Below are 24,983 nucleotides of genomic sequence, written 5' to 3' on the forward strand. Positions count from 1 at the left end.
ATGGGCAGCGGCGCCGCCCGGCCCCTCCAGGGCGCCCGGCCTCCTCTTCCCGGCCGGCCCCGCCCCCGCGACCACGTGACGCGTGGGGGTTTTCCCGTTCCCCTCGCGTGACGTCACGGCGGGGTGCGGGCCAATGGGCGCGCAGGCCGGCGGCGCCGGGGAATTCCGCTGCCCCGCCCCCGCCCGCCGCCCGCCCGGCCCGGCCCGGCGCCCCCCGCAGCCCCGGGCGCCGCGCGTCCTGCCCGGCCTGCGGCCTCAGCCCCTGAGCCGCTCGCCCGACCCACGATCGTCCGCCGGACCGTGCCGCCTGGCCTCCCGGCCCGCCCGCGTGTGTGTTTTGGTGTGGGCCGGCCTCCGGGCCGTCCGACCCCATCGGTCGGGCCATGCCGAGTCGCCGCGTCGCCAGACCGTCCGCTGCGCCGGAGCTGGGGGCCTTGGGTGAGCGGGGCCCGGGTTCAGGAGGAGTCTGGGGCGGGCCCGGAGCTGCGGGGGTCCTGGGGGTCCCGGAGGAGTCTGATGGTTCCTACAGGACTCGAGGGGTTTTGCGGGGAGAGTGTGAGGGTTCTGGGGACACTGTATTAGGGGGAAGGAAGGAGGCAGGGGATGGGGACGGGTCCGGCCCAAGGTGGGAGAGAGGCGTCCCACTGTGGAGTGGGAAGGGGGCGGGGCCTGACCCTGAGGCAAAGAGGGGGGCGGGGCCCGACTCCCTGAGGGGCGGGGCGGGGCCTGACTGGGAGAAGGAGGAGCGGGAGCCGCTCCTGCGGGATGGGGGCGTGGCCAGGCTCCGAGAGGGAGAAAAGGGAGGGGCCTGGCTCACCGAGGGGGCGGGGCCTAACTCCGAGGAGGAAGCGGGGGTCCTGCTCAGAGTAAGGGGCGGAGCCTGAGGGCGAGGAGGGGCGGGGCCAGACTGTGGCGGAGAGAAGGGGCGGGGCCTGAGGGCGAGGAGGGGCGGGGCCAGACTGTGGCGGAGACAAGGGGCGGGGCCTGAGGGCGAGGAGGGGCGGGGCCAGACTGTGGCGGAGACAAGGGGCGGGGCCTGAGGGCGAGGAGGGGCGGGGCCAGACTGTGGCGGAGACAAGGGGCGGGGCCTGAGCCTGGCGGAGAGAACCGAGAGGGCCTGTTCCGAAAAAAGAAGGGCGGGGCCTGACTCAGAGAAGAAAGACGGGGGCAGCAGCGCCTCGGAAGAGAAGTGGCAGGGTCTCTGAGAGGGAGATGGGGACGGTCTGGAGGCTGAAAAAGTGAAGGGGTAGGGGGCTGACCCTGAGAGAAGGAAGGGGGCAGGGGCTTTCCTAACTGAGGTTGACAAGGGCTCCTCCAGGCCCGACCTTAAGGGGGAGAAGGAGCAGGGCCTGAGGGTGATGAAAGGTGGAGAGAATGACAAACCAGGGGACCTGTCCCCGAGTTAGGGAAGGGGGAGCAAAGCCGGACTCCGCAGGCGACAAGGGGGAGGGGCCTGACTCCAAGGGGCGGGGCCAGGGGAGGAACGGGGTGGGGCTTGGGAGATTCCCTGGTCCTCCCGCTGCATCTCCATCGCCTCCTGAGACGTGTCTCCCTCCCTGCAGGGCCCGCTGACCTCCCCTCGCTCACGCTCGCAGTTTCCAGGACCACGGGTGAGCAGCCCTCCGCAGTCCCTGCCCGCCTGCACGCTCAGGACGGGGGCGGGGGGAGTCCTGTGCAGGCGGCCTTGGGCACGCCTCGGCCTGGGGGTTTTGCGAGGTCCACCTCAGCTTTCCTCTGACGGCCTGTATCCGTCCCTGCCGGTTGAGATGGGGGCCCCAGGTGGCGGATTAGGAGCTGGACAGGTAAAATTAACCACCTATTCGTGCTCTAAGAGGAGTCCTCTTTAGAGAATCACCATATTCGTGCAGAAGGTAATAATTACATGCTGGTGCCACCACTCCCTCCCTGTGTGAATGTCTGCCGGTCGCTTCCCCTCTCTGGGCCTGAGTTTTCCTCAGCTGTAAATGGGCATAATATCAGTGCTTCCTTTTTAGGGGGATTGAGAGAATACAGGTGAACTTTCAGAGCAGTGTCTGGCACACAGTAAGGGCTCAATAAGTTTTACCCATTACTGGTATAATGACGATAATAATCATTATTATTAGACGGTCTGTAACAGGGGTTCTTAAACCTTCCTGTGCATCAGAGTCACCTAGGGAGCTTGTTGAAACAGATTGTTGGGCCCCACCTCCAGAGTTTCTGATTCAGGAGGCCTAAAATGGGCCCTGAGAGCTTGCATTTCTAGCAAGTTCCCAAGAGATGCTAAGAACCTCTAGTCTGTAAGGTCCCTCAGCCTGTGTCATCCAAAATTCAGTGCTACCCAGGGAAATGCAGAATCATGGGCAAGTGACAAGACCCTCTCTCGTAAATCTGCTGGAATTTGGAGGGTAGGACTGAGCCCCATCACCAAGAAAACTGGGTGGCCCCAGTGGGTGAGTCTGAGCCTCTCTCTGGGCGTAGAGTGTTGGGGGGACGGCCCCCAGAAGTGCTGGCTTGGCTGCGGAGAAGGCTCTGCGGGTTCTCTAACAGATCTGGGCAACGGCAAAAGGTGGGAGGTGGCATTGGGGGTGGGTGCTGCCTGGGCACTGGTTCTGGGCAGCAACAAGGCTGAGACTTTTCTGGCCCGAGACCTAGATTTTTGGTTTCAACTGAGAGTAATTTCTGACGTCATCCATTCCGCAAATATTTATCAAGCGCCTGTTGTGTACCTGGCCCTGTGCTGGGCAGTGCCGGGAAGTGCCGGGACTCGGCAGTGACCGAGACAGCCCTGGCTCTGCCCTCCTGGGGTTTCCAACCTAGATGTGGACGCAGACACGTCAACAAGAAATTACATGTGGATCGATTATAAAATGTGATACAGGCTGTGAAGAAGTCTGGGGGGCCGTGATATCGAATAGCAGGCTGGGGATGGGAGAACCGCTGAGATAGAGTGGGAGGGAAAATTTCCCCCATTTTGATGGGCCAGACACATGCAGCCGGTGAGTGACAGCTCACATTTAAACCAACATGTGTGTAACTCCATGCCCCACGCTCTGAAACCATCTTCCAACCTCCTCGTGTTATAGACAAACTGAGCCTAGAGAGGGAAAGCCATTTACCCAAGTCCATAAAATACTGTCTCCCAAGACTTCATCCAAGAGCGGCCAGCATTTATGTAGCACCTACTTTGTAGCATTTATGTAGCGCCTACTGTTGTGGCAGTTTCTACGTGCTTCCCATTATCAGCTCATTTAATTTTCACAACAGCCCAATGAGGCAGGCATTATTACTGCATCCATTTTATGGATGAAGAAACCAAGGCACAAAGAGGTGAAGTAATGGGCTTAAGGGCACACAGCTAGCAGATAGCAAAGCCAGGATGTGAACCGAGGCGGTCCAAAGCTCCAGCCCCTGCTGCCCAGGCCTCAGTTTCCCCCCCCTGCAGCCTGGGAGCTCCTTGAGGGTCTAGACAAGTCTAACTCGTCTTTGGGTCCCCGGCGCACCCAGCACAGAGGCCTAAGAAGGTTTTTGCAAGTCGAAGTGACTGGAGGTTGGCCCTGCCAGTATCTGCCGCATGTCCCTTCCTCTCTCCCAGCCTCAGTGTCCCCATCTACCAAGTGGGGCTTCTTCCCCACCCTGCTGACTTCACAGATCGCATGAGATAAGGGGTGCGGAAAAACCGCCTTCCACGGAGCAAAGGTCTGGCTGCCAGGAGCCACTCCCAGAGAGTGGAGGAGGAAGACAGGGCAGGCAGCGGGGCAGGTCACATCAATAAGCCCGCGGCCAGCAGCCAGCGCAGGCCACGGTGGGGCCTGGGTGGGGGCATCTGGCCCCAGCCTGCCCTCCCTTGCTGTGTGACCTCAAGGCTTGCTTGCCTCCTCTGGGCTTCCCCTAGTCCTGTTCACGGAATGACAGCAGGTTGGTTTCGATTTCCCCACGGCTCCTTCCAGGGCTGAGCTTTCCCGAGAAGGGAGTAAGGGGCTTCCCCAGCATCCCTGTCACTCCCCCCTCAGGAAGGGGGAGCAAGTCCGGGACTGCAGGTGGGCCCTGCGGGGGGACCAGGCTGGGATGCAGGAGGTGGCTGTAGGATCAGACACCAGCCAGAGACCTCCTGGGAGGCTGCGGTGGGCTTTAGGAACAGGACATGCCCACAATGTGCTTACCATCTTGGGTGTCCATTTTTTTCCTGGTGATCAGACCTTGACTTTTCCTGGGATTCACCACAATGCTTCCTAATCCCTGGCCTGAATGTTTTGGGGAGGCCTTTGTGGGGGGCCCTGATCCCGGGGCCCCCACATTGGGAGCTGAAGGGAGGGTAGCCCAGGAGGGGGAGGTGGGGTTGGGGGTTGGCGCCCCAGGGAGTCAGAGCCCCAGGTTTCCCAGGATGGAGGAAAAGGGAAGCAGGGAGGGTTCCTGGGAGGGTGGGGTTCGGGGGGGGTGTCTTAAAAGATGAAAGTCTTCACCCCTTTCTGAATCTCACCTGTCTCTTTCTCTTCCTTCCACAGATGAACTGGGTGAGTATCACAGTGCAGGGCTGCAGGGAAGCTGAGGAGGCCGGGTGCTCACAGAGGGGAGTCTGGCCTGCCTTGTTGGGGAGGGGCGGTCACAGCGTGACTTCCGGGACTGCTGGGGGATTTCAACAAAGTCATGTTCCCAAGCGCTGAGCAGTGCTGGACACTTAGCAAAGACTCAGCATATGTGAGCTGCCTTTAGTGTCCCTATGACCACGACTGTCATTCCTTCCTTCCGTGGACCGCCCTGAGCGCCTGCCTCGCGCCCGGCCCTGTTCTAGGCACTGGGGATTTATTCTCGAACCAAAGTCCCTGCCTCTAGGAGCCGGTACCCTAGTGACGGAGACAGTAGGGAAAGGAATCGATGGGCAAGATCCTGTTAGATTGGGCTTAGGGCTGTGAAGGAAATAAACAGGAAGAGGGTGAGATGGCCTGGGGAAGACAAGTTAGGTTGGGCCTTTCTGAAGAGGTGACGGACGTTTGAGCTGATACCAGAAGGCTGAGAAGGGGCCAGCATGGGTTGGATGCCGGGAGCATGGAACAGGCAGACAGGGAGCAGGTACAATGCCCTGAAGAGGGCCAGGCAGGCTGGGTGGGTGCAAGCAACAGAAAGGAGGCTGGAGGGCTGGCCCGGTGGTGCAGCCCTTAAGTTCGCACCTTCTGCTTCGGCGGCCCGGGGTTCGCCAGTTCGGATCCAAGGTGTGGACATGGCACCGCTTGGCACGCCATGCTGTGGTAGGCATCCCACATATAAAGTAGAGGAAGATGGGCACGGATGTGAGCTCAGGGCCAGTCTTCCTCAGCAAAAAGAGGAGGATTAACGGCAGATGTTAGCTGAGGGCTAATCTTCCTCAAAAACAAAAAAAAAAGAAGAGAGAGTGGAGCAGGGGAGGGAGGGGCGACGAGGGGCAGGGCCAGGCCACGCAAGGCTCTGTGGCCAAGATCAGGGGTATGGAGTTTGGAGAGGGTTTTATATGGGGAGAGTGTTGACTTTGACTCTAAGGAAGATGGGAGGCACCGGAGGCTTCTCAGCAAACGGTGGGGGTGGGGGTGGGGGACAGGGTCTGACGTAAGATCTCTCCGGTTACGTGGTGGGGACAGACTGGAGGAGGCGAGGTGGGAAACAGGAGCAGGGGTTCAGATGGGAGGTGATGGAGCGGGGACCGCGGGGAGGCAGTGGGGGTGGGGAGAAGCGGTGGGAATGGACGTACACGTTCCGCGCAGAGGCAGAAGTTGTTCATGGACGGGACACAGCAGGCGTGGGACGGTGGAGCAACGGAAAAGATGTGCGCCCTGCCAGCTTGCACACGTAGTGGCTGGTGGCTAGTGGCGCAGCTTTGTGAGATGGATCTCAAGCTGTCATTCTTGTTGTTATGAAATGGGGCGAGATGGAGGCAGGGGCACCTGCTGCTGGGTCTCTATCCAGCTGGGAGGTGATGGAGGCATGGATTCCGGAGACATGATGGAGGGGAGAGGACGTGAGCATGCAGGAGAAGGACAAACCAGGCCACCCCCAGGTGTCTGGCTTCAAGAACTGGGGGGTCCTGGGGGGCCGTTTGCGAGAAGGAGGGCAGGGGCGTTTTCATGTAGGGAGCTGAGGCCCCTGCCCTCCGCGCAGGAGAAATATGTCTTGAAGAAAAGGATGGACTGGAACAGGCGGGGCGGCCCAGGTCTAGGGGGCAATCAAGCCTTTGCTGTTAGAATCAGCGTCCCCCCACTTTCTGCTTCCCCCGCAGAGATCATCGACGAGTACATCAAGGAGAACGGCTTCGGCCTGGAGGGGGCGCCGCCGGGCCCGGGCGAGGGGCTGCCACGCCTGGTGTCCCGCGGGGCGGCCTCCCTGAGCACCGTCACCCTGGGCCCCGCGGCGCCCGCGCCCCCGGCCACGCCGCCGCCCTGGGGCTGCCCCCTGGGCCGCCTCGTGCCCCCCGCCCCGGGCCCCGGGCCGCGGCCGCACCTGGTCATCAGCGAGCAGCCCAAGCAGCGCGGCATGCGCTTCCGCTACGAGTGCGAGGGCCGCTCGGCCGGCAGCATCCTCGGCGAGAGCAGCACGGAGGCCAGCAAGACGCTGCCGGCCATCGAGGTGGGGCCCGCGGCCGGGGCGGGGGCTGCGCTGCCCTCGCCCCCCCCCCCGATTCACGTGCATGTGTTTATTCATGTATTTGACTGGGGGGTATTATTATTGCCGTTGCTATTGTTGGAAGGAGTAATGCTCTCACCTGGCCCTAAATTCAAAAGGCATTCAAAGAAAGGCCATCTTCCTGGTATTTTGGCAATATTGATCAAAATTACTAGGGCGGCCTGGTGGCGTTGTGGTTACATTCACATGTGCTCCGCTTCAGGGGCCCAGGTTTCGTACGTTTGGATCCTCGGCACAGATGTACGCACTGCTTGTCAAGCCATGCTGTGGCAGGCGTCCCACATATAAAGTAGAGGAAGATGGGCACGGATGTTAGCTCAGGGCCAATCTTCCTCAGCAGAAAGAGGAGGATTGGCAGCAGATGTTAGCTCAAGGCCAGTCTTCCTCACCAAAAATAAATAAATAAATAAATAAATTTACCATGGCTGGTAAAGGTCGGGTAGCCTCCTGGTTCACAAGCAAGGCCTTAAGAATCAGAGGGCCTGGGTTCAAATCCCATGTCTGCCATTTACTAAGCTGTGCAGCCTTGGGCTGGTTACTCACTCCCTCTGTGCCTCAGTTTCCTCCTCTACAGAATGGGCTAGTCGTAATAACCAGCCACCTGGGGTTGTTGGGAGGAGTGAAGGAGTTAACCGTACATGCCAAAGACCTGCGAGGGAGTAAATGCTCCGTAATGACTAGTGTTATTACTGTTGTCATTACTCTTCAGCCGGGCCACTCTGCTTCTAGGAATTGGTGGTGTAGCTGTGCCTGCCGCTGCGCGAAGGGAGGATGTCCAGGGTTATCCTTTGCAGCCTTGTTTCTATGGTGAAGGATCGGAAATGTCAGTGTTAATCAGGAAGCCACTGGAGAAGTAATTGGTGGGCACCTGCTCGTGGGAACCCCCCCGCGGCCGTGACACATGTCTGTGCACGGGGGCAGATCAGTGTAGACACATCCTGCTAACACAGAAACCTTTTTAAATGATGTCCCCTGGGTGCTGATGTGGAGGGAGCTCCAAGACACGTTAATAATCCAAATAAAAAGTGGAGGCGTAGAGCCCTGCTTAGGGTATTAGATCACTTTTTGTGTTAAAAAGAGGGAAAGTAAGATTTATATTTGTATTTGCTAGTATGTGTGTAGAGAAACCCTAGAAGGCTGTGCAAATATTAAATCATATGATGTACCCTGAAACCGATAGATACTGCATGTCAATTAGACTTAAAAAAAAAATTTTTTTTAATCCTGTCTTCTTGACCAAGGAAAAAAAAGGGGGAACTCTGGAAGGAAAAATAGAAATAAATAAAGGTGATTACTTTTTGAGGGGAAGTGCTAAATGGATACGGTACAGGTAAGATTTTTTAACTATATACCTCTTTATTTTGTTTTAAAGTTTTGAATCAGATGATGTAGTTGAAAACACTCAAAAATATAAACGTTCGTGTTCAATGAACAGAATTTAAGTGAAATGTAATTAAAATCAACAAACGTCCCCCACGCCTGTCCCCAGGTTCCCCCATTGTTGTCAATATATCCTCTAGGAGTATTTTATGATTATACAGGCAAATACATACTTACATATATACTATCCCCCTTTTTGTACATAAAGGGGAGCATAGTACATATATATATATGTATACACTGTTGTGCACCATGGTTTTTTTTACTGAATAATATGTCTTGGAGCTCAGCCCACGTTAGAATGTCTAAAGCTGCCCTATTCTCTCCACTGTCGTACCCGGTTGTGTGCCTGTGGAGCATTATCAGGCAGGTCCCCGTGGGTGGGCATTTAGCTTGTTTCCAGTCTCCTGCTGTGATGAGCAGAGCTGTAGAGAACGACTCGGCTCATCTATTACTTCCTTCGCTGCATCACTCTGGTAAATTCCGGAAGTGGAATTGCTGGTCAAAGGTAATTTGGTGGATGTTGCTACGTTGCCCTCCACGGGGCTGGTACGCGGACTGTTTCTCCCAGTGGCGTCTGAGAGGCCTGGTTCCTTGCGCCTCCCCAGTACGGAGCCTTCTGGTGCTTCTGGATCTTTGTCCAAATGTTTATTGAGTCTGAATGGTGCACCAACCGTTCCACTAGCCCTGGGTCCTGTCCCCAGCCGTTGCCCAGCCTCCTCCAGATTTCCTCCGGAAGGCAGCCCGAGGGGTTAAATGATGCACCTGCTCCTCTCCCCTGCTCAGAACCCACCCTTGGCTCCCCAGTGCCCTGAGGAGGAAGCCCAAGCTCCTCCCTGGGCCTCCGAGACCTCTCACGGTCTGGCTCCTGCTACCTCCCATACAACCCGTCCTCACTCACCTCCTCCAGCCACTGGGCCTTTGCGCATGCTGTTCCTCCTGCTGCAGTGCTTTCCTCCTGCAGCCTGGTCACCTCCTCCTCACCCGCGAGCCTCAGCCCACCTCAGGGTCACCTTCCCTGACCCCTGCCCCAGGTGCAAGCTCCTCGAGTGAGGTCTCCAGCTTCCGTCTCCCTCTCCCTCGAGTGGATTTGCTCTCATAGGTTCATTTGGGTGATGAGCAGAGCCACTGCACCCTTCCCCAAGTTTGGATTTTAGGATCAGAAAGACGTGGGTTTGAGTCCTGGCTCTGCCGCTTTCCAGCCCTGTGAATCTTGGCCTCAGTTGTCCTCATCTGTAAAATGGGCCTGAAGCTCCCGTCCGCACAGGACACAATGAGGAAACCGGGGAGACGACCCAGCCCAGGCGTGCCCCCTCCTTTTACTCAGCTAGGTGGTCGTAGTTGGTGGTGTTACTTAATTTGGCTCCAGGCATCGTGGCCAACAGTAGCATGCAGTCAGCAGAACATTCTGGAGAAAACAATGGTTTACTTTGACCTGTATATTCCATCACCGGATTTTCAGGAACGGGCCAAGTGTGGTGCATGGAGGGGCAATTACGTAGCCCCTTATTTATTTTTAAGCGTTTTGTCTCCTTTTCCAATTTGATAGGGGCTCTTTTTTCAACTTGATGTTCCACCTTTTTCTTTTGAAAAATTTTAAACCTGTATAAAATAGACAAGAATACGCAACGAACACTCGTTCGCCTTCTGCCACATTTACGTGGTGTCTCTCTCTACACATAGTCGTTTATAGACGGGGATTTGCAAGGAAGGCAGAGATGTGGTGGTGCGTCAGCCAAAATGTTTCTTTGTGTCTCTCTCACGAATGAGGAGCTTTTCCTGCAACGAAGAACCTATACTGTACTCTAGAAACTGAATATGCCTACAAGGATGCTGCCTAATATGAAGTCCATATTCTAATTATCCCAGTTGTCCCCAAAATGTCCTTTCTAGCTGCTGTTGTTGTCTGCTTGTTGATATCCCGTCCAGGATCGCGTGCGTGCCGCGGTTCGTTGTCAGGTCTCGCTGTCGTCTGAATGTTTATGTGTCCCGCAAATTCGTATGTGGAAACCCTAACCCCCAAGCTGAGGGTCCCAGCCCTGGGGCTCTAGTGGTTTAGAGTTGCTGTTTTCACCGCCGCAGCCCGAGTTCGTTTCTGATCAGGGAACCGCACCATCCGTCTGTCTGTCGGTTGTCACGCTGTGGCGGCTGCGTGTGGCTGTGATGCTGAAAGCTATGTCACTGGGATTTCAAATACCAGCAGGGTCCCCCGTGGTGGACAGGTTTTGGCCGAGCTTCCAGACTAAAATGGACTAAGAGAAGGACCTGGCCACCCACTTGCGAAAAAATTGGCCGTGAAAACCCTATGAATCGCAGCGGAGCACTGTCTGATGGAGCCCTGGAAGGGGAGAGGGTGGCACAGAAACACCGGGCAGGCTCCGCTCTGCTGGCCACAGGGAGCGGGGAGGTGCTCAGGCCACGAGGACAGAGCCCTCACGAATGGGATCAGTACTTTTATACAAGAGACCGCAGAGCTCGCTTGACCCCCACGGCGAGTGAGGACGCGGTGGGGAGTCAGCAGTCTGCAGCCCGGAACAGGGCCCTCCCTGGAACCCGGCCGCGCTGGCACCTGACCCTGGATGCCAGCCCCCAGGACTGTGGGAAGTGCACCTCTGTGGTTCGCAGGCCACCCGGTTCCCGGGGTTTCGTCACAGCAGCCGACTGGATTAGGAAGGTCTCTTGGGTGTCTGTTGACCGGGGTCGGTTCCTCACTCTCTCTTTGCGTCTGGGGACGTGGGCGCTTCTGGAGGACAGGACAGGGGTTCTGTAGAACGTCTCGCATTCTGGGTTCACTGGCTGTTTCCAGATTAGATTGGGTGACACGTTTGGTTGGGAACACCCCAGCGGTGATGCTGTGGCCACTCAATATCTCACTTCAAGGGACGTGAGGTGGCAGTTTGTCCCAACACCAGTGATGCTGAGTCAGACCCCGTGGTCAAGGTGGCGTCTTAGCCCACTGGGGCTGCTGTGACAATAGACTGCGGACAGGGTGGCCGGAACAATGGAAGTTGATTCCTCACAGGTCTGGAGGCTGGAAGGCCAAGATCAGGGTGTCAGCAGGGCTGGTTCCCTCTGAGGCCTCGCTCCTTGGTTTGCAGGTGGCCGCCCTCTTGCTGTGACCTCACGTGGTCTTTCCTTGGTGTCCACACTTGTCTGACGTCTCTTTGTGGGTCCAAATAAGGACGTGAGGCCGATTGGGTTAGGGCCCATGCTGATGGCCCCACTAACTCAGTCACCTCTTGAAAAGGTCTGTCTCCAGGTCCCGTCGCATCCTGAGGGACTGGGGGTTAGGCATTCAAGGTATGAATTTTAGGGGATGCAATTTAGCCCCTAACAGGTAGTGACGGCCAGGTCTCTCCATTGTCCAAGTCCTGCTTTCCCTTTGTAATTAATAAGTTATCTGTGGGGTGATACTTCGAGGCTGTGTTTTCCCTCAACTTTTTATTTCTAAGTCTTTCCACATAATTATTTTGGCTTGGCATCAGTTGTGATTTCAAAGAGTTGGAAGAGTACGTGTCCAGTAATAGGGGACGACCCGTCTCCCAATCTAGATTCAGGATTTTTAATCCCCACTTTTCAGAGGAGGAAACTGAGGCTCAGAGAGGGTAAGTTACTTGCTCAAGGGCACACAGCAAGTTTACTCTGGTAATTACCACCACTTACTAAGTGCTCCTGTGTGCCTGGTACTTAATAACACGCATTGCATGCAGCCGGACCCAGCGGGGGGACTTGGTGATTTAAAGTCCACACACCCAGCAGTGCTGTTGGTGATGGGGTTTTCAGAAGTGGCGATCCATTCTCCATCTAAACGAAATCCAGGCTTCTCTCCATTAACGTGGTGGTTGCAGTCCTTGAAAATTCTGCATATTTAAAAATTATGGGCGAAATACTGTATGGGAAAACAGAGCGGGGGTCTAGGCTCTGATCATTTTAAACGGGTTTGTCACTGACGTGAACGTGGGCAGGACTTGTGTGGGACTGCCCCTGGTTGGGTAGCTTCTCTGGTTCCGCGGACTGCCTGCTGAGGGTTCCCATCATGGTGTCAACCAAAATCACCCTCAATATCCCAAATGCCCCCTAGAGGGCAGCACTCTTCCACTGAGACCACCGGACCCTTGCATTTCACAGGCGGGGGCTTTAGAAGTTCAGAGCTGACTTTAGAGCCTGGCTGGTGCCCCTGGGCCCCTGGGTGACCCAGGAAAGCCCAGTGGACAAAAGGGTCTGGGCCAGGACTAAAGGGGCTGCTTTCTATCCACTGCCATCTGTGGCTACTGAGCAGGAATTCTGACCCTGGTTGCCATGGCTTCCTTGATTCAAAAGAGAATCCGAAAATCTGGAATAATTTGGTATCTCACACTTTTTCAATGTAGGCTCCAACTTTTTATGTGAAGGAAAATTTTTTTAAGCTTTTTTCTAGTTTTTTGTTTGTTTTATTGAGATATAATTGATACACAGAAAAATTGCATTGCGTATTTAATGGACACATTTAATGACATTTAACATACACATTTTGATGACAAAAATTTTAATCTACAGAAAAATTAATAGGCTAGCACAGTAAGCACCTGTGGACCGTGCCCCTGTAGTCACCATGTGTGGTGTATCTGTCGCCCTCTGTCCACACTCACAAACACACGCATACACGTGCACACACGCAAATACACACCTTGTTTTTTTGCAAATGAGTTGTAAATATCATGGGATTCACCTTCAGAGACTTCGGCCTTCATGGCCTGAGAGTAAGCTCCTGCAGGGGACAATACCGTTCCCATCCTCGGAAGACTAGCAATATCCCATAATATCGTCTAATAGAGTGTTTGCACTTAAATTTCCCAGCTGTCCTCAAAATGGCTTTGGTGGTTGTTTCTTCCTCCTCAGTCCCGGATCCAGTCAAGCATCAGATGTTGCATCGATTGTCCTGCCTCTTTGGTCCCTCTCCTTGATTTTTCAGCTGAATTGTATTTGATTAAATCTTAAGCAGACAGCTCTGTGAATTTTTACACATGCAGACAGTGTGCAACTACCAGCCAGGTCAAAATACGTTAGTTGTTCTCTTTTTGCCCCAAATATCAAGCCCATGTTTTACTGTCTTTCATGACACTGATATTTTTGCCCCAGTGACCCGCAATGTGGGCTTGTCTGGTGTTTTTTCACGACGAGATCCAGATGATGCACTCGGAGAAGTGATGTCGTGTCCTTCCCGGCGCGGCCCGTCAGGGGGCGTCCGCGTCGTTAGTGATGCTGACCTCGGTCACCTGGTTAAGGTGATGTCGCCCGGGTCTCTCCACTGCAAAGCCGCCTTCCTCCCCTTGTCATCAGTGTGTCATCTGGGGGACGTACTCAGAGGCCCCACCTGCATCCAATTTTTAAAAGCCAAGTGGCCAAAGAAAGCGCATCTGTGGGGCAGCCGTCGTGTTCTGACGTCCCCAGGCCACCAGCGGGGTCTCAGCAAACAGCCTTCCATCATCCTCGGGGGAGAGGGCCAGGGGGCTGCCGAGGGAGGCCCCGGGGAGTTTGGGGGGGGGTGCAGGCGTCCGCGATGGGACCCCCCGGAACCCCTGTCTCCCTGCAGCTCCGGGACTGTGGAGGGCTGCGGGAGGTGGAGGTGACCGCGTGCCTGGTGTGGAAGGACTGGCCGCACCGCGTGCACCCGCACAGCCTCGTGGGGAAGGACTGCACCGACGGCGTCTGCAGGGTGCGGCTCCGGCCTCACATCAGCCCCCGGCACAGGTACCCACCCTGACCCCTGACCCCTGACCCCTCGCCCCTCGCCCTTGCTCTTGGAGATCCTGAGGGTCACCCAGGGAAACCTTAAGACAAGGGACAGCTTAGCCAGACTCCCCCACTGCATTTCCTAGGTGGGGAAACCGAGGCACAGGGGCGGTGGAGGGTCTTCCCTAGGCCTGGAACCCAGCCACCCACACGTACACACGCATTATAGGTATCCCCATTTTGCCAAGGGGGAAACTGAGGCTCAGAGAGGGAAGAGAGCCTGTGGCCGAGCTAGGATTCACTCCCGACCTGCCTTCACAGCAGGGCCCGTCTCTCTCTCACTTCATAACTTATATGTTTTTAATAAATTAAAAATTAAAACGCTCAGAGAGGATGTACAGTGGAAAATAAATTTCCTTCCATCTTTGGTCCTCCAGCTGCCAGTGCCCCTTCTCGGAGACAATTGAAAATATGCTACGCATATCCGTTTCTTTCTCCCTTTGTAAATGCTGGCAGACATTTGCGCCTTGTTTTTACTTTCCCGTACATCTTGGAGATCTTTCCTCTCTGTCCACTTAGAGCTCTCTTGTCCTTTTTATCGGCTGCGTAGTATTCCAGTGTGTGGATGCGCACAATTCATTGACCAAGTCTCCTATGAATGGGCACTTCCAATGGCTCTGTGGCATTATTAGTGACCGTGCTGCAGTGTGTGGCTTTCTATATACATCATTTCTTCTCTAGGTTAAATTCCTAGAAGTTACATTGCTGGCTCCAAGTCTGTACGTTTACACTTTTACCGATTTATAAATTTCGTGAACATGTCAGCTCCGTGAGAGCAGGGTTTTTTTCTCTTTTGTTTCCTGCAACTAGCCCAGTGCCTGGCACCCCAGGCAGTATCTGTGGCATGAATGAACACCGCCATATTGTCCCCCTATGTGTAATTGCTGGAGCAATTTGCAGTCCCCCCCACAGTGAGTGAGTCCTCGATTCCTCAGAACCTCACGAGCCCGGGTTGTTATCAAACTTTTCATCTTTGTTGTTTGGATGAGTTAAAAAATTGGCATCGCGTTGGTGTTGCATTTGCAGTTTTCTTGTTCCAAGTGAGGTTGGCCGGTGTTTTCAGGTGGTGAAGATAAGACGCGTTCCCGGGTGCCCTCAGGAGTCCCCGACACCCCTGAGGGGTTTGAACCCCACACCCCTCCTGACGCTGGGACCCCTGGGCCTGGCGCACCTCAGCCCCTAGACGGGGCCTCGAGGCAGCCTCTGCTGGAGCCGTGCTGTGGGTTAGAGCTACACCTGCCCCGTCGTGACGACCTCTCTCCCCGTCTCCCCCGCCCCCAGCTTTAACAACCTGGGCATCCAGTGCGTGCGGAAGAAGGAGATCGAGGCCGCCATCGAGCGCAAGATTCAGCTCGGCATCGACCCCTACAATGGTGAGTCCCGCGCCTGGCCCGACGGGCCGGTCCTCTGGAGCCCCCCCGCCCCCTCTGCGCGCCCCGCCCCGCCCCCGGCCCCGCCCCCGGCCCCTCGCCTTCTCCAGTCCCCGCCCTCTCCTCCAGTCCCACCCACCATCGCCCGCAGGATCTCCACCCACCGCCCTCAGCCTTCCCCCGTCTCTCCCCCAGCCGGGTCCCTGAAGAACCATCAGGAGGTGGACATGAACGTCGTCAGGATCTGCTTCCAGGCCTCTTACAGGGACCAGCAGGGACAGATGCGCCGCATGGACCCTGTGCTCTCTGAGCCCGTCTACGACAAGAGTGAGTCGAGGGGGCCGTGTCCGTTAGGATTGTCCTTGGCCGCGGGTGCCAGGAAGCCCCGCACACCATGGCGTGAGCCTCAAGGGAGCGCTTGATTTTTATTTGTCTATGTTATTAAGTCTGTTCCACTTGATTCCGTTGCTCAGCAGATCGGGGCCCGGGTTCAGCAGCTCTGTGATTCTCTCGGCCCTCCCCTCATGGTCATGAGGTGGCTGCCACAGCTCCACACATCATGTCTGTGTTCAAGGCATGGTGGGCAGTGTCACCCTGTGTGGTGTGCAGGTTGTACACTGCCCAATTCCAGGGGGCAGCTTTTACTATGTAGCCTGTGGGAACAGGGACTCTAGTGTTATAGAACCTGCAACCTGTACAACTAGGCAGCCCTAGGGAAGAGGCAGCGTGAGAAGTAATCTTTCACCCTGGTAGACTTCTGCTTATGTCTCTTTGGCCAGAACTTGGTCCCCCGGCCACCACTAGTTGCAGGGGAGTCTGGGAAAGCAAGTATTTACGCTTCTCATCCTCTATAGAGGGGTACAGGCATGGAGGAGAGGATTGGGAATGGCTGTTAGATTTTAGCCAGCCTACAGTGACTGCCACAAGCCTCAAAATGGGGAGGGATATTAGTTCAATCAGAGCTTTTATGGACACGAGAGAGAGAATTTCAGCTCAAATAAGGGAAAAAAGAATTTGTTCCATTACGTTAACTAAAAAAATAATCCAGAGGTAGCACAGTGCTTCAGGTCTGGCTGCATCCAGGTGTCCAGTGATGTCATTAGGGATCTGTCTCTTTCTGCCTCTCAGCTATGCTTCCTCCATGTTAGAGTCATTCTTGGAAGGGCCCTCTTGTGCAGGGGCAAAATGTGTGCAGGTCTAGGCTTATATCCTACCCCCTTGTCACCTCTCCCCCACTCTGAAAATACTAGGCATTTTTGCTCAGAGTCTCAGGGCTGTCTCTCATTGGCCTGGTTTTAGCCATGTGCTCCTCTCTGACCAACCAGCTGTGGCCAGAACGAGGCGATGCCCTGATTGGCTGGTTCTGGGGCACATGATGGTTGCTGAGCTGGGAGCGGGCTCAGCCCCACCCAATCTCCATGACTGAGGTGGGGAGTGGTCCTGGAAGGAAAATTGGAGGCTGTTAACAGAAGAAGGGCCGGGCCTGCTAGACGGGCAAAACAATAGCTGTCCACTACAGATTTCAGGCCACTGACCCTCATCCAAGAATCGTCTCTGACCTCTGACCCCGCCAGCTCTCCCGGAGGTCTGGGGTCCCCATTTTGGCTGGACACTCACCAGTCTTCAGCGTGGAGGACTCACGATTGCCCCTTAACCCCTCCCGCCTGAGCATCTTCTTTTTCCACCCAGACCACGGGTTCCAGGAGGATCTTCTCCATTTCCCACCTGCACACGGCGCAGGGTGGGCGCCCCCGGGGCACCTGGTAAGGGTTTGCTGACTGAATTCTCGTTTTTTCTTCCATCCCCCTTCCTCTGCTTCTTCCCAGAGTCCACGAACACATCAGAACTGCGGATCTGCCGGATCAACAAGGAGAGCGGGCCGTGCACAGGCGGCGAGGAGCTCTACCTGCTGTGCGACAAGGTGCAGAAAGGTGAGGGGCCTGGGGCAACGCGCGTGCGGGCGGGTGGAGCGGGGTCTGGCGGCTCGTGGGGGACTCTGCTTTGGAGCCCATCACTGTCCCCCTCCCTGAGTCGCTCGCTCACTCATTCCCGTGCGAGGATGGGGGCTGCCTGTGCCCGCCCTGCCGGGCGCCCTGCAGTCCTCACCATGGCGAGCGCACTGCCCAGGAGGCTCTGAGAGGAAGGCCGTGGCATGGCATAAAGAACAACCTTAGGACAGATGCGCCAAGGGCTCCGAGTGAAGGAAACAGGACGGAGACACAGCTCGTTTACTTCTTTCACTTCTGTTCCAAAGTCCCTTCTTCAAGCAGGGTTTTTAAAAAAATCCTCAGGGCTGGCCAGATGGCATAGTGGTTAGGTTCCTATGCTCCTGGGGTTTGCAAGTTTGGATCCCGGGAGCCGACCTACACACCACTCATCAAGCCACGCTGTGGTGGTGTCCCACATACAAAATAGAGGAAGATGGGCACTGGTGTTAGCTCTGGGACAATCTTCCTCAGCAAAAAAAAAAAAAAAAAAAAAAAAGGAAATAATAATAATAATAAAAACCCTTCCACCTGGGATTGCCGACCTGGGCAGAGGGCAAGAGGGAGCCTTCCCTATTACCATCTATTTCTTTTCTGTATCCTTTGCATTTTCTCTCATGTTCCTCTATTATAAGTAACATCACCCCCAACAGTAACAAGAAGCTAACATTTCCCTTGCTCCTGCTATATGCCAAACTCTGTCATCAGTGCTTTGTACACATCTTCTACTAGATTATCTATTCACCTAAGAGTTCTAGGAGGTGGGTCCTGTTATACTCATTTTACAGATGAGCAAACCGAGGCACAGAGAGGTTAAGTAACTTACTCAAGGTCACACAACTGTGCAGGTAGAGATGAGATTTGAATCCAGGTTGTCTGTGCTGTTCCTCCTTTCTTCTGGCAGGAAAAATAAAAAAGAAAGAGTTGAAAAACCATTCAGGAAGGTGGTGAAAAAGTAGTATCTGGAGAAAAATAATGCTGAGAAAGGGGTTAGGGAGGAATGGCTGGGGGGCATGATTTTACTTAGGGGGGGTCAGGGAATGCCCCTCTCAGGAGAGAACATGAGGAGCCATGAAGGATCTGGGTGGCCATCTCGAGAAGGTGTTCCAGCAGGTGGAGTAGCAAGTGCAAAGGCCCTGGGGTAGGAGCAGGTCTGGCTGTTGGAGGAACAGCGAGGTTGACGGGACAGGAGGGCAGCGAGAGGGGAGGGGAGTGGGAGAACCTGTCGCAGCCTCAGGGATCCCCCCGTCCTTTCTCAGGTTGTGTGATTACATAGTTAGCATCTGTCTCCCTCACGGGTCCTAAGGGCAGGACCTGGGGCTGTCATGGTGAGCAGCTGTGTCCCCAGAACCACCCAGTCCAAGGCCAAGCACACATCAGGGTCTCAGGAAAACCCTTTTTTTTTTTTTTTTACTAAATCCTTTTTTGGCTACAAAGTTCACTCTTTTTTTAACCATTTTAAAGTGTCTAATTCAGCGGCATTTAGCATATTCACAATGTCACGCACCACCACTCTCTAGTTCCAGAACGTTTTCATCGCTCCCAAGAAGAAACCCTGTCCCCGTTAAGCAGTCACTCCGTAGTCCCCCTCCTCTGGTCCCTGGAAACAGCTAATCCGTTTTCTGTCTCTGTGGATTTGCCTGTTCTGGACATTTCCTGTAAACGGAGTCACACACTGTGTGGCCTTGGTGTCTGGCTTCTTTCGCTTAGCACAGGATTCTCGAGGGTCCCCCGTGTGGCGGCCTAGATCAGTGCTGCATTCCTTTTCATGGCCGAGTAATATTCCATTGCATGGCTCTCCCACATTCATCCGCTCCTGGGCGTTGGGCTGTTTCTGCCTTTGGGCTGTTACATGCAGCGCTGCTGTGAGCCTTTGTGGATAAGGTTTTATTTGACACCTGTGTTCAGTTCTTGTGGCTGTATATCCACGAGCGGAGGTTCTTATAAAATCTTGAATGAATGGGCAAATTCTTGGGGGGCTCCCTGTCCTGGGCCCTGCCCTGAGCAGTGCAGGGACATGGCAGTGGCAGAGACAGGCCCGGCCCTACCCTCCCAGGGCTCCCAGCCCAGTGGGAGGGAGAGAAAGAGACAGAAGTTATGACTGTGGGCGATGCTGAGAGGGAAGAAGGCAGAGCCCTGAGATGGAACAACAGGAAGACCAGACGTGGTCCGGGCATCTGGGAAGGCTTCCCGGAGGAGGGGACGTTTAAGCTGAGACCTGAGGAATGACCAGGAGATTGTTAGGGGCCAGGGAGTTGGGGCCGGGGCAAGAAACTCTTCCAGGTGTGGGTGAACGATGAGAGGGGGCAAGAGTCCTGTGCCGTCATTCATTCACGGCCAGTCTCGGGCTGTGACTTCATGACTTCATGACCCTGAGCCTCAGTTTCCTCATGCCTCGCTGGTACGGGAACATGGGATCCCAACTATCCAAGAATTACCCTAGAAAGAGCATTTACTGAGGACGGTCTGTGTGCCCGGCCTGGAGCGAGTACTTGGCATACTGCTGCTGGAAACAATCCTGCTTCACACGACTCAGCACCTGTTATTTACTAAGCCTTCTCAACCCTTTACTTGGGGTGACTTGTTTAAGCCTCCTAGCAACCTGTGAGGTCGGTCCCATGCTGTTCCCTCTGTTGAGGGGAAAGAACTCAGCCCAGAGATGTCGGGTAACTTCCCCAGGCCCTGGCAGAGCTGGTGGTGAAGAGCTCTAGCCTGCCTGGATTCCTGTCACTTGCTGGCTGTGTGACCTTCAACTAGTGACTTCACTTCTCTGTGCCTTTGCTTCCTCCTGTATATAACACAGTTCCTAAAGGTACCTTCATAGGGTTGTTGTGAGACTTAGAGGCATTCTGTGTGTGTCCAACACGTAGAAAGCCTCAGTATGTGGAGTTACTGTGATGAGAGACAATGCAATAAGACAAGAAAAGGAAATAGCAGGCAGACTGGCATCCTGATTCCTCCGCTACCAGCCGTGTGACCTTGGGGAAGTCTCTTAACCCCCCCGAGCCTCAGTTTCCCCATCTTTAAAGTGGGTGTGTACAAAAAAGAGTCGACACAGCAGATCTGAGACTGTTGTCCTTTGAAGGGCCTGCTTATAAGGTTGACTGTGGCTGGCTTCTGGGCGCTTGGGTTTTGAGAGGGTTCCCACCAGTCCCTGACTGATCAGAGTGGCTCATTGTGCCTGAACTGTTTGTACAAGCGCAGTATTGTGTGCTGAGCCCCTGCTTTCCTTCTGGGAGTCTGGCATCTGGGTCTGTGCCAGCAGAGGCTGCCCACGTGACCAGCCCCTAATACAAACCTCGGGCGTTGGGGCGGGCCTGGTGGCACAGTGGTTAAGTTCACACATTCCACTTTGGCAGCCTGGGGTTTGCAGGTTCGGATCCCGGGTGCAGACATGGCACTGCTTGTCAAGCCATGCTGTGGTAGGCATCCCACATATAAAGTAGAGGAAGATGGGCACGGATGTTAGCTCAGGGCCAGTCTTCCTCAGCAAAAAGAGGGGGATTGGTGGCAGATGTTAGCTCAGGGCCAATCTTCCTTGGGGGAAAAAAAAAACCCAGGCAGAGTCTCTAATGAGCTTCCTCCATAAACAGCATTTCTCATGCGTTGTCACGGGGGGGGGGGGGGGGGGGGAGGGGAATTAGCATGTCCTGTGTGACTCCACTGGGAGAGGACCCTGGAAGCTGGGGCCTGGTTTCCTGCGGTGACTATAGGCTGAGTCTTGTGAGTCCTCTTTAGCGAAGCCCTGAATCTGACTGTGGCCTTGGGGTCGCCTGACCCGGTGGCAACACTAACTCGACCTGCCTTTCAGGTTGTTAAAAGTATTAAATGAGACAATAGATCCTGAATGGGCCCCAGGAGGTGCCCAACAGGAACTGAGCCGCCACTACGATTCGTCTTATTCTTAGGGATGTTGGGGTGAGGGGCGGCCAAGTGAGCTGGGGGCCCGGTGGGCCGGTGTCCCTGCTTGGCTGACGTCCTCGCTTTCCCGCCAGAGGATATCTCAGTGGTGTTCAGCAGGGCCTCCTGGGAAGGCCGGGCTGATTTCTCCCAGGCCGACGTGCACCGCCAGATCGCCATCGTGTTCAAGACGCCGCCCTACGAGGACCTGGAGATCGTGGAGCCGGTGACGGTCAACGTCTTCCTGCAGCGGCTCACCGACGGGGTCTGCAGCGAGCCCCTGCCGTTCACGTACCTGCCCCGGGACCACGGTAACCGCAGCAATGCAGGATCACCCGCCGCCCCGGGGAGCAGGGCTTTGGCCTCGCTTGGGGTGACCCGGAGGGCAAAGAGGGAGAGGCAGAAGTAGAATGCAGGGGCCGAGCTGCACTGACTGGGACTCGATTCCGGGCTCTGCTGCTTCCTGGCGGTGTGGCCTCGGCCTCTCCGAGCCTCAGACTCCTCCTGTGCAGGATGGAAATCATAATGGCACCACCTCATGGGGTCTGGGCGGTATTTAATCATCCGCCCCTCAGCTCATCTGCTCGTGCCCGGCCCTCTGCTGCATAGTGCTGGGGACACAGCGGTGACAGAGATAGCCCCAGCCCTGCCCTCAGGAGTCTCACAGCCCTGTGGGGGACGGACCTATTCCCATGCAGTCACAAGAAGAGTGGGCAGGACTGGCATGGAATTGCTCAGGGGATCAGATTGCCTGGAGGGATCAGGGAGGGCTTCCTGGAGGAGGGGACAGCTCAGCTGAGGATGGGAGGATGACTAAGCGCTTCTCCAGGGAAGTGGTGGGAGTTGAGGAAGAGTGTGTTAAGCAGCTGGAACGGCAAGTGCAAAGGCCCTGAGGCAGGATTGTGCCTAGGGTGTTCCAGGAACAACAAAGAGGCCAGTGAGGCTGGAAGTGGATTTGGGTTTCATCCTGATTAAGGTGTGATATCTATTTGCATTGGTCGGCCAAGAACTAGAACAGCTCAGCAGCCTCCTAAATGGTCTCTAAAATGAATTCTTAATTCTTCTTGTTGATGGATTACTTCGTATGTCCCTGGTGTCTCCTGAGCAGACAGCTACGGTGTGGACAAGAAGCGGAAACGGGGGATGCCCGACGTCCTTGGGGAGCTGAACAGCTCTGGTGCGTCCCCTTTGCCCCTTTCCACACCCCTTTGCCCCTCTGGGAGGGGATGGCTGACCCCACGGCCCCGCCTCGCTCCTGACTGGGGAGGAGGGGCGGTCGGGATCCAGGGGTCCTCATCTCTGCCTTCCTGCAGACCCCCACGGCATCGAGAGCAAACGGCGGAGGAAAAAGCCAGCCTTCCTGGACCACTTCCTGCCCAGCCAGGGCTCAGGTGGGTCCCGGCTCTGTGCGAGCCCCTGCCCCCCAGGGTGGGCCGAGGGTGAGCTGCTCTTCTGGCCTCCTCAGGGCCACCAAGAGCTCCTACGAGACCAGTGACTCACCATTTAGCCAGCAACCTAAAGGGGAAAGAACAGCAGTTCTGGAAACAGCCCAGAGGCTCTGATCTCCACCAGGCCATTGACTTGCTGTGTGACGTTCACCAAGTTGCTCCACATCCCTGAGCCTCAGAGACTCCCCTGTAAAGTCTCACCGCACATCTACCTCACTGGCCTTTTAAAATTTAACGTATTTATTTTTACAGACACTATAGGACAGGCTTATAAGTGTTTTGTGTGTGTTTTCTCATTTAATCTGCACAGTCTCCCTCCAAGGTGGGCACTGTCTTCCTTCTGCTTCCCCCCTCGTTTTTTTTTTGCTGAGGAAGATGAGCCCTGAGCTAACATCTGTGCCAGTCTTCCTCCACTTTATAAGTGGGACACCGCCACTGCATGGGTGACGAGTGGTGTAGATCCACACCCGGGATCTGAACCTGTGTACCCATGCCCCCGAAGCAGAGCGTGTAAACTTAACCACTGTGCCACCAGGCCAGCCCTCTCCGCCCGCTTTTTACTGGTGAAGCCCAGAGAGGTGAAGCCTCTAGTCTGAGGACACACAGTTGGTCCGTGGTGGAGCAGGGAGTGGCAGCTGGGTGTCTGTGTGGGTCAGTGACGCTGGTTGCGACACAGGGAGCAGGGACTGGATGGTGGGTAAGTGGGGGCGGTCGTCAGAGCCAGCCAACCTCGAATTCAGAGCCTGCCTCAATCCCAACCACCCTGCAGCCCCTTCTTCTCCTGCCTTCATCCCAACTCACATCCAGGGGTTCCCATGAATGGCTGGCACAAAGTTAGTGCCCAGGAGATGTTAGGAACTTGCCAGAAATCAGAAGGGCCACCTGCATTTTGTTATGATCACGTGTAACTGCCTTCACAGCAAAACCCAAAATAACAGGGGCTTCAACAGGACAGAACTTTATTTCTCCTCTCACATAAACACAGCCCAGAGGGAGGTGGTCCAGGGATGGTTTGGTGGCTGCATGAACTTTGGAGTCCCAAGATCCTGCCATTTTCAACTCACCGTTTCCATCTCATGGTCCAAGATGGCTGCTGCAGCTCCAGCCATCAGGCCCACATTCCAACCAGCAGAACTTAGTCCCATGACCACATCAAGCCGCAAGAGAGGCTGGGGAATAGAATCCCAGCAGCGCTGTGTCTCTTTCTGAGGTAAACATCGTCAGCCTTTGCTGGTGAGATTTGTCTTGTCTCAAAAAGAGAGACACTCTTATAATGACACATCATTTTACCTTCCAATTTGGGGACTGATGACTTCTCACTTGAGTCTCTGACAGTGTGGAGATTTCACTTTTGGGGTTGGGGAGCGTCCTCATCCTTGGGGAAAATTCCCCAGCCCTGCAGGAGCACCGTTTCAATCCTGCTTCCAGAGCTCCCCAGCTGCGTGTGACTGTGAGTTATTTTGCCTCAGTTTGCTTATTAAATCAGGGTGATAGTGGATACTCCAAGGTTCTTCTTGGGATGAAAAGAGGCCACGCTGATAACACCTTTCGCATGGGACAGGACCTTAGATGAGGACCCGGCCCCAAGTTGGTCCTAAAGCCCACCATACTTCCTCCTCTCTCTTCTCCTTCCTGCAGGCCCCTTCCTCCCACCGTCAGCCCTGCTCCCGGACACAGACTTCTTCCCTGGCACCGTGTCCCTCCCCGGCCTGGAGCCCCCGGGCGGGCCGGACCTCCTGGACGATGGCTTTGCCTATGAAACCACGACCCCCACGCTCTTCATGCTGGACATGCTGCCCCCCGCGCCGCCGCTCGCCAGCGCTGTTACGGGCAACGGGGGTGCAGGGGCCGCGGTTGGGGAGCCCTCCGGCCCCGAGCCGCTGACGCTGGACTCGTACCCGGCCCCGGGCCCCGGGGACGGGGGCACTGCCAGCCTCGTGGGCAGCAACATGTTCCCCAACCAGTACCGCGAGGCGGGCTTTGGGGGCGGCCTCCTGTCCCCGGGGCCTGAGGCCACGTAGCACCCCCTCCGCGGACGCAGAGGAGAGGCGTTGGGTGGGGAGGGAGGTGCACGGGGCCCGGCGGACCCAACCGGGATGTCCAGCATCCCCATCCCTTGGGCCGCCCTGAGTCCGTCTCCCGACCTCCTCATCCTTCTGAATCGGACATCTTCAGCGCTGGCGAGAAGCTCCGTAGCATCGCTTTCCCGCGAGCCCATTTTACAAACGAGGAAACTGAGTCTGGAGAGGAAAGGGGGCGTGGCTCCACGCACGGGCTGGGAAAGCTGCGTCCGCCCCGCGATCGGGGGCACCTCTCCAGGCGGATTCTAGAGTGTACAGACGGGAGGAGGGCACAGAGCCCCAGCCCTCCTTCCCCAGGCCTGACGGTGGGGGTGGGTTGTTTGTTCAGTCTTCCTAATAAAGATGAGTTTTTGAGCCTTGGGGCTCCGCTCTCATCTCTGCTTGAGAAACTCTCCACGCGCTTGCGCAGAGCCTCCA

At 55.7% G+C, this 24,983-nt stretch overlaps 1 protein-coding gene across 1 annotated transcript; it reads left to right on the forward strand.

The window, feature by feature from the left end:
- Positions 1-24,940, forward strand: RELB (RELB proto-oncogene, NF-kB subunit). The gene is made up of 13 exons (XM_023649886.2): positions 1-82; positions 268-438; positions 1,563-1,610; positions 4,485-4,493; positions 6,227-6,573; positions 13,583-13,740; positions 15,064-15,155; positions 15,348-15,479; positions 16,979-17,083; positions 21,133-21,348; positions 22,146-22,214; positions 22,351-22,428; positions 24,124-24,940. The coding sequence occupies exons 1-13, from the start codon at positions 1-3 to the stop codon at positions 24,504-24,506; spliced, it is 1,890 nt and encodes a 629-aa protein (XP_023505654.2). The 3' UTR covers positions 24,507-24,940.
- Positions 24,941-24,983: the final 43 nt, after the last annotated feature.

This window comes from Equus caballus, chromosome 10, assembly GCF_041296265.1.
Source record: "Equus caballus isolate H_3958 breed thoroughbred chromosome 10, TB-T2T, whole genome shotgun sequence".
NCBI lineage: Eukaryota > Metazoa > Chordata > Mammalia > Perissodactyla > Equidae > Equus > Equus caballus.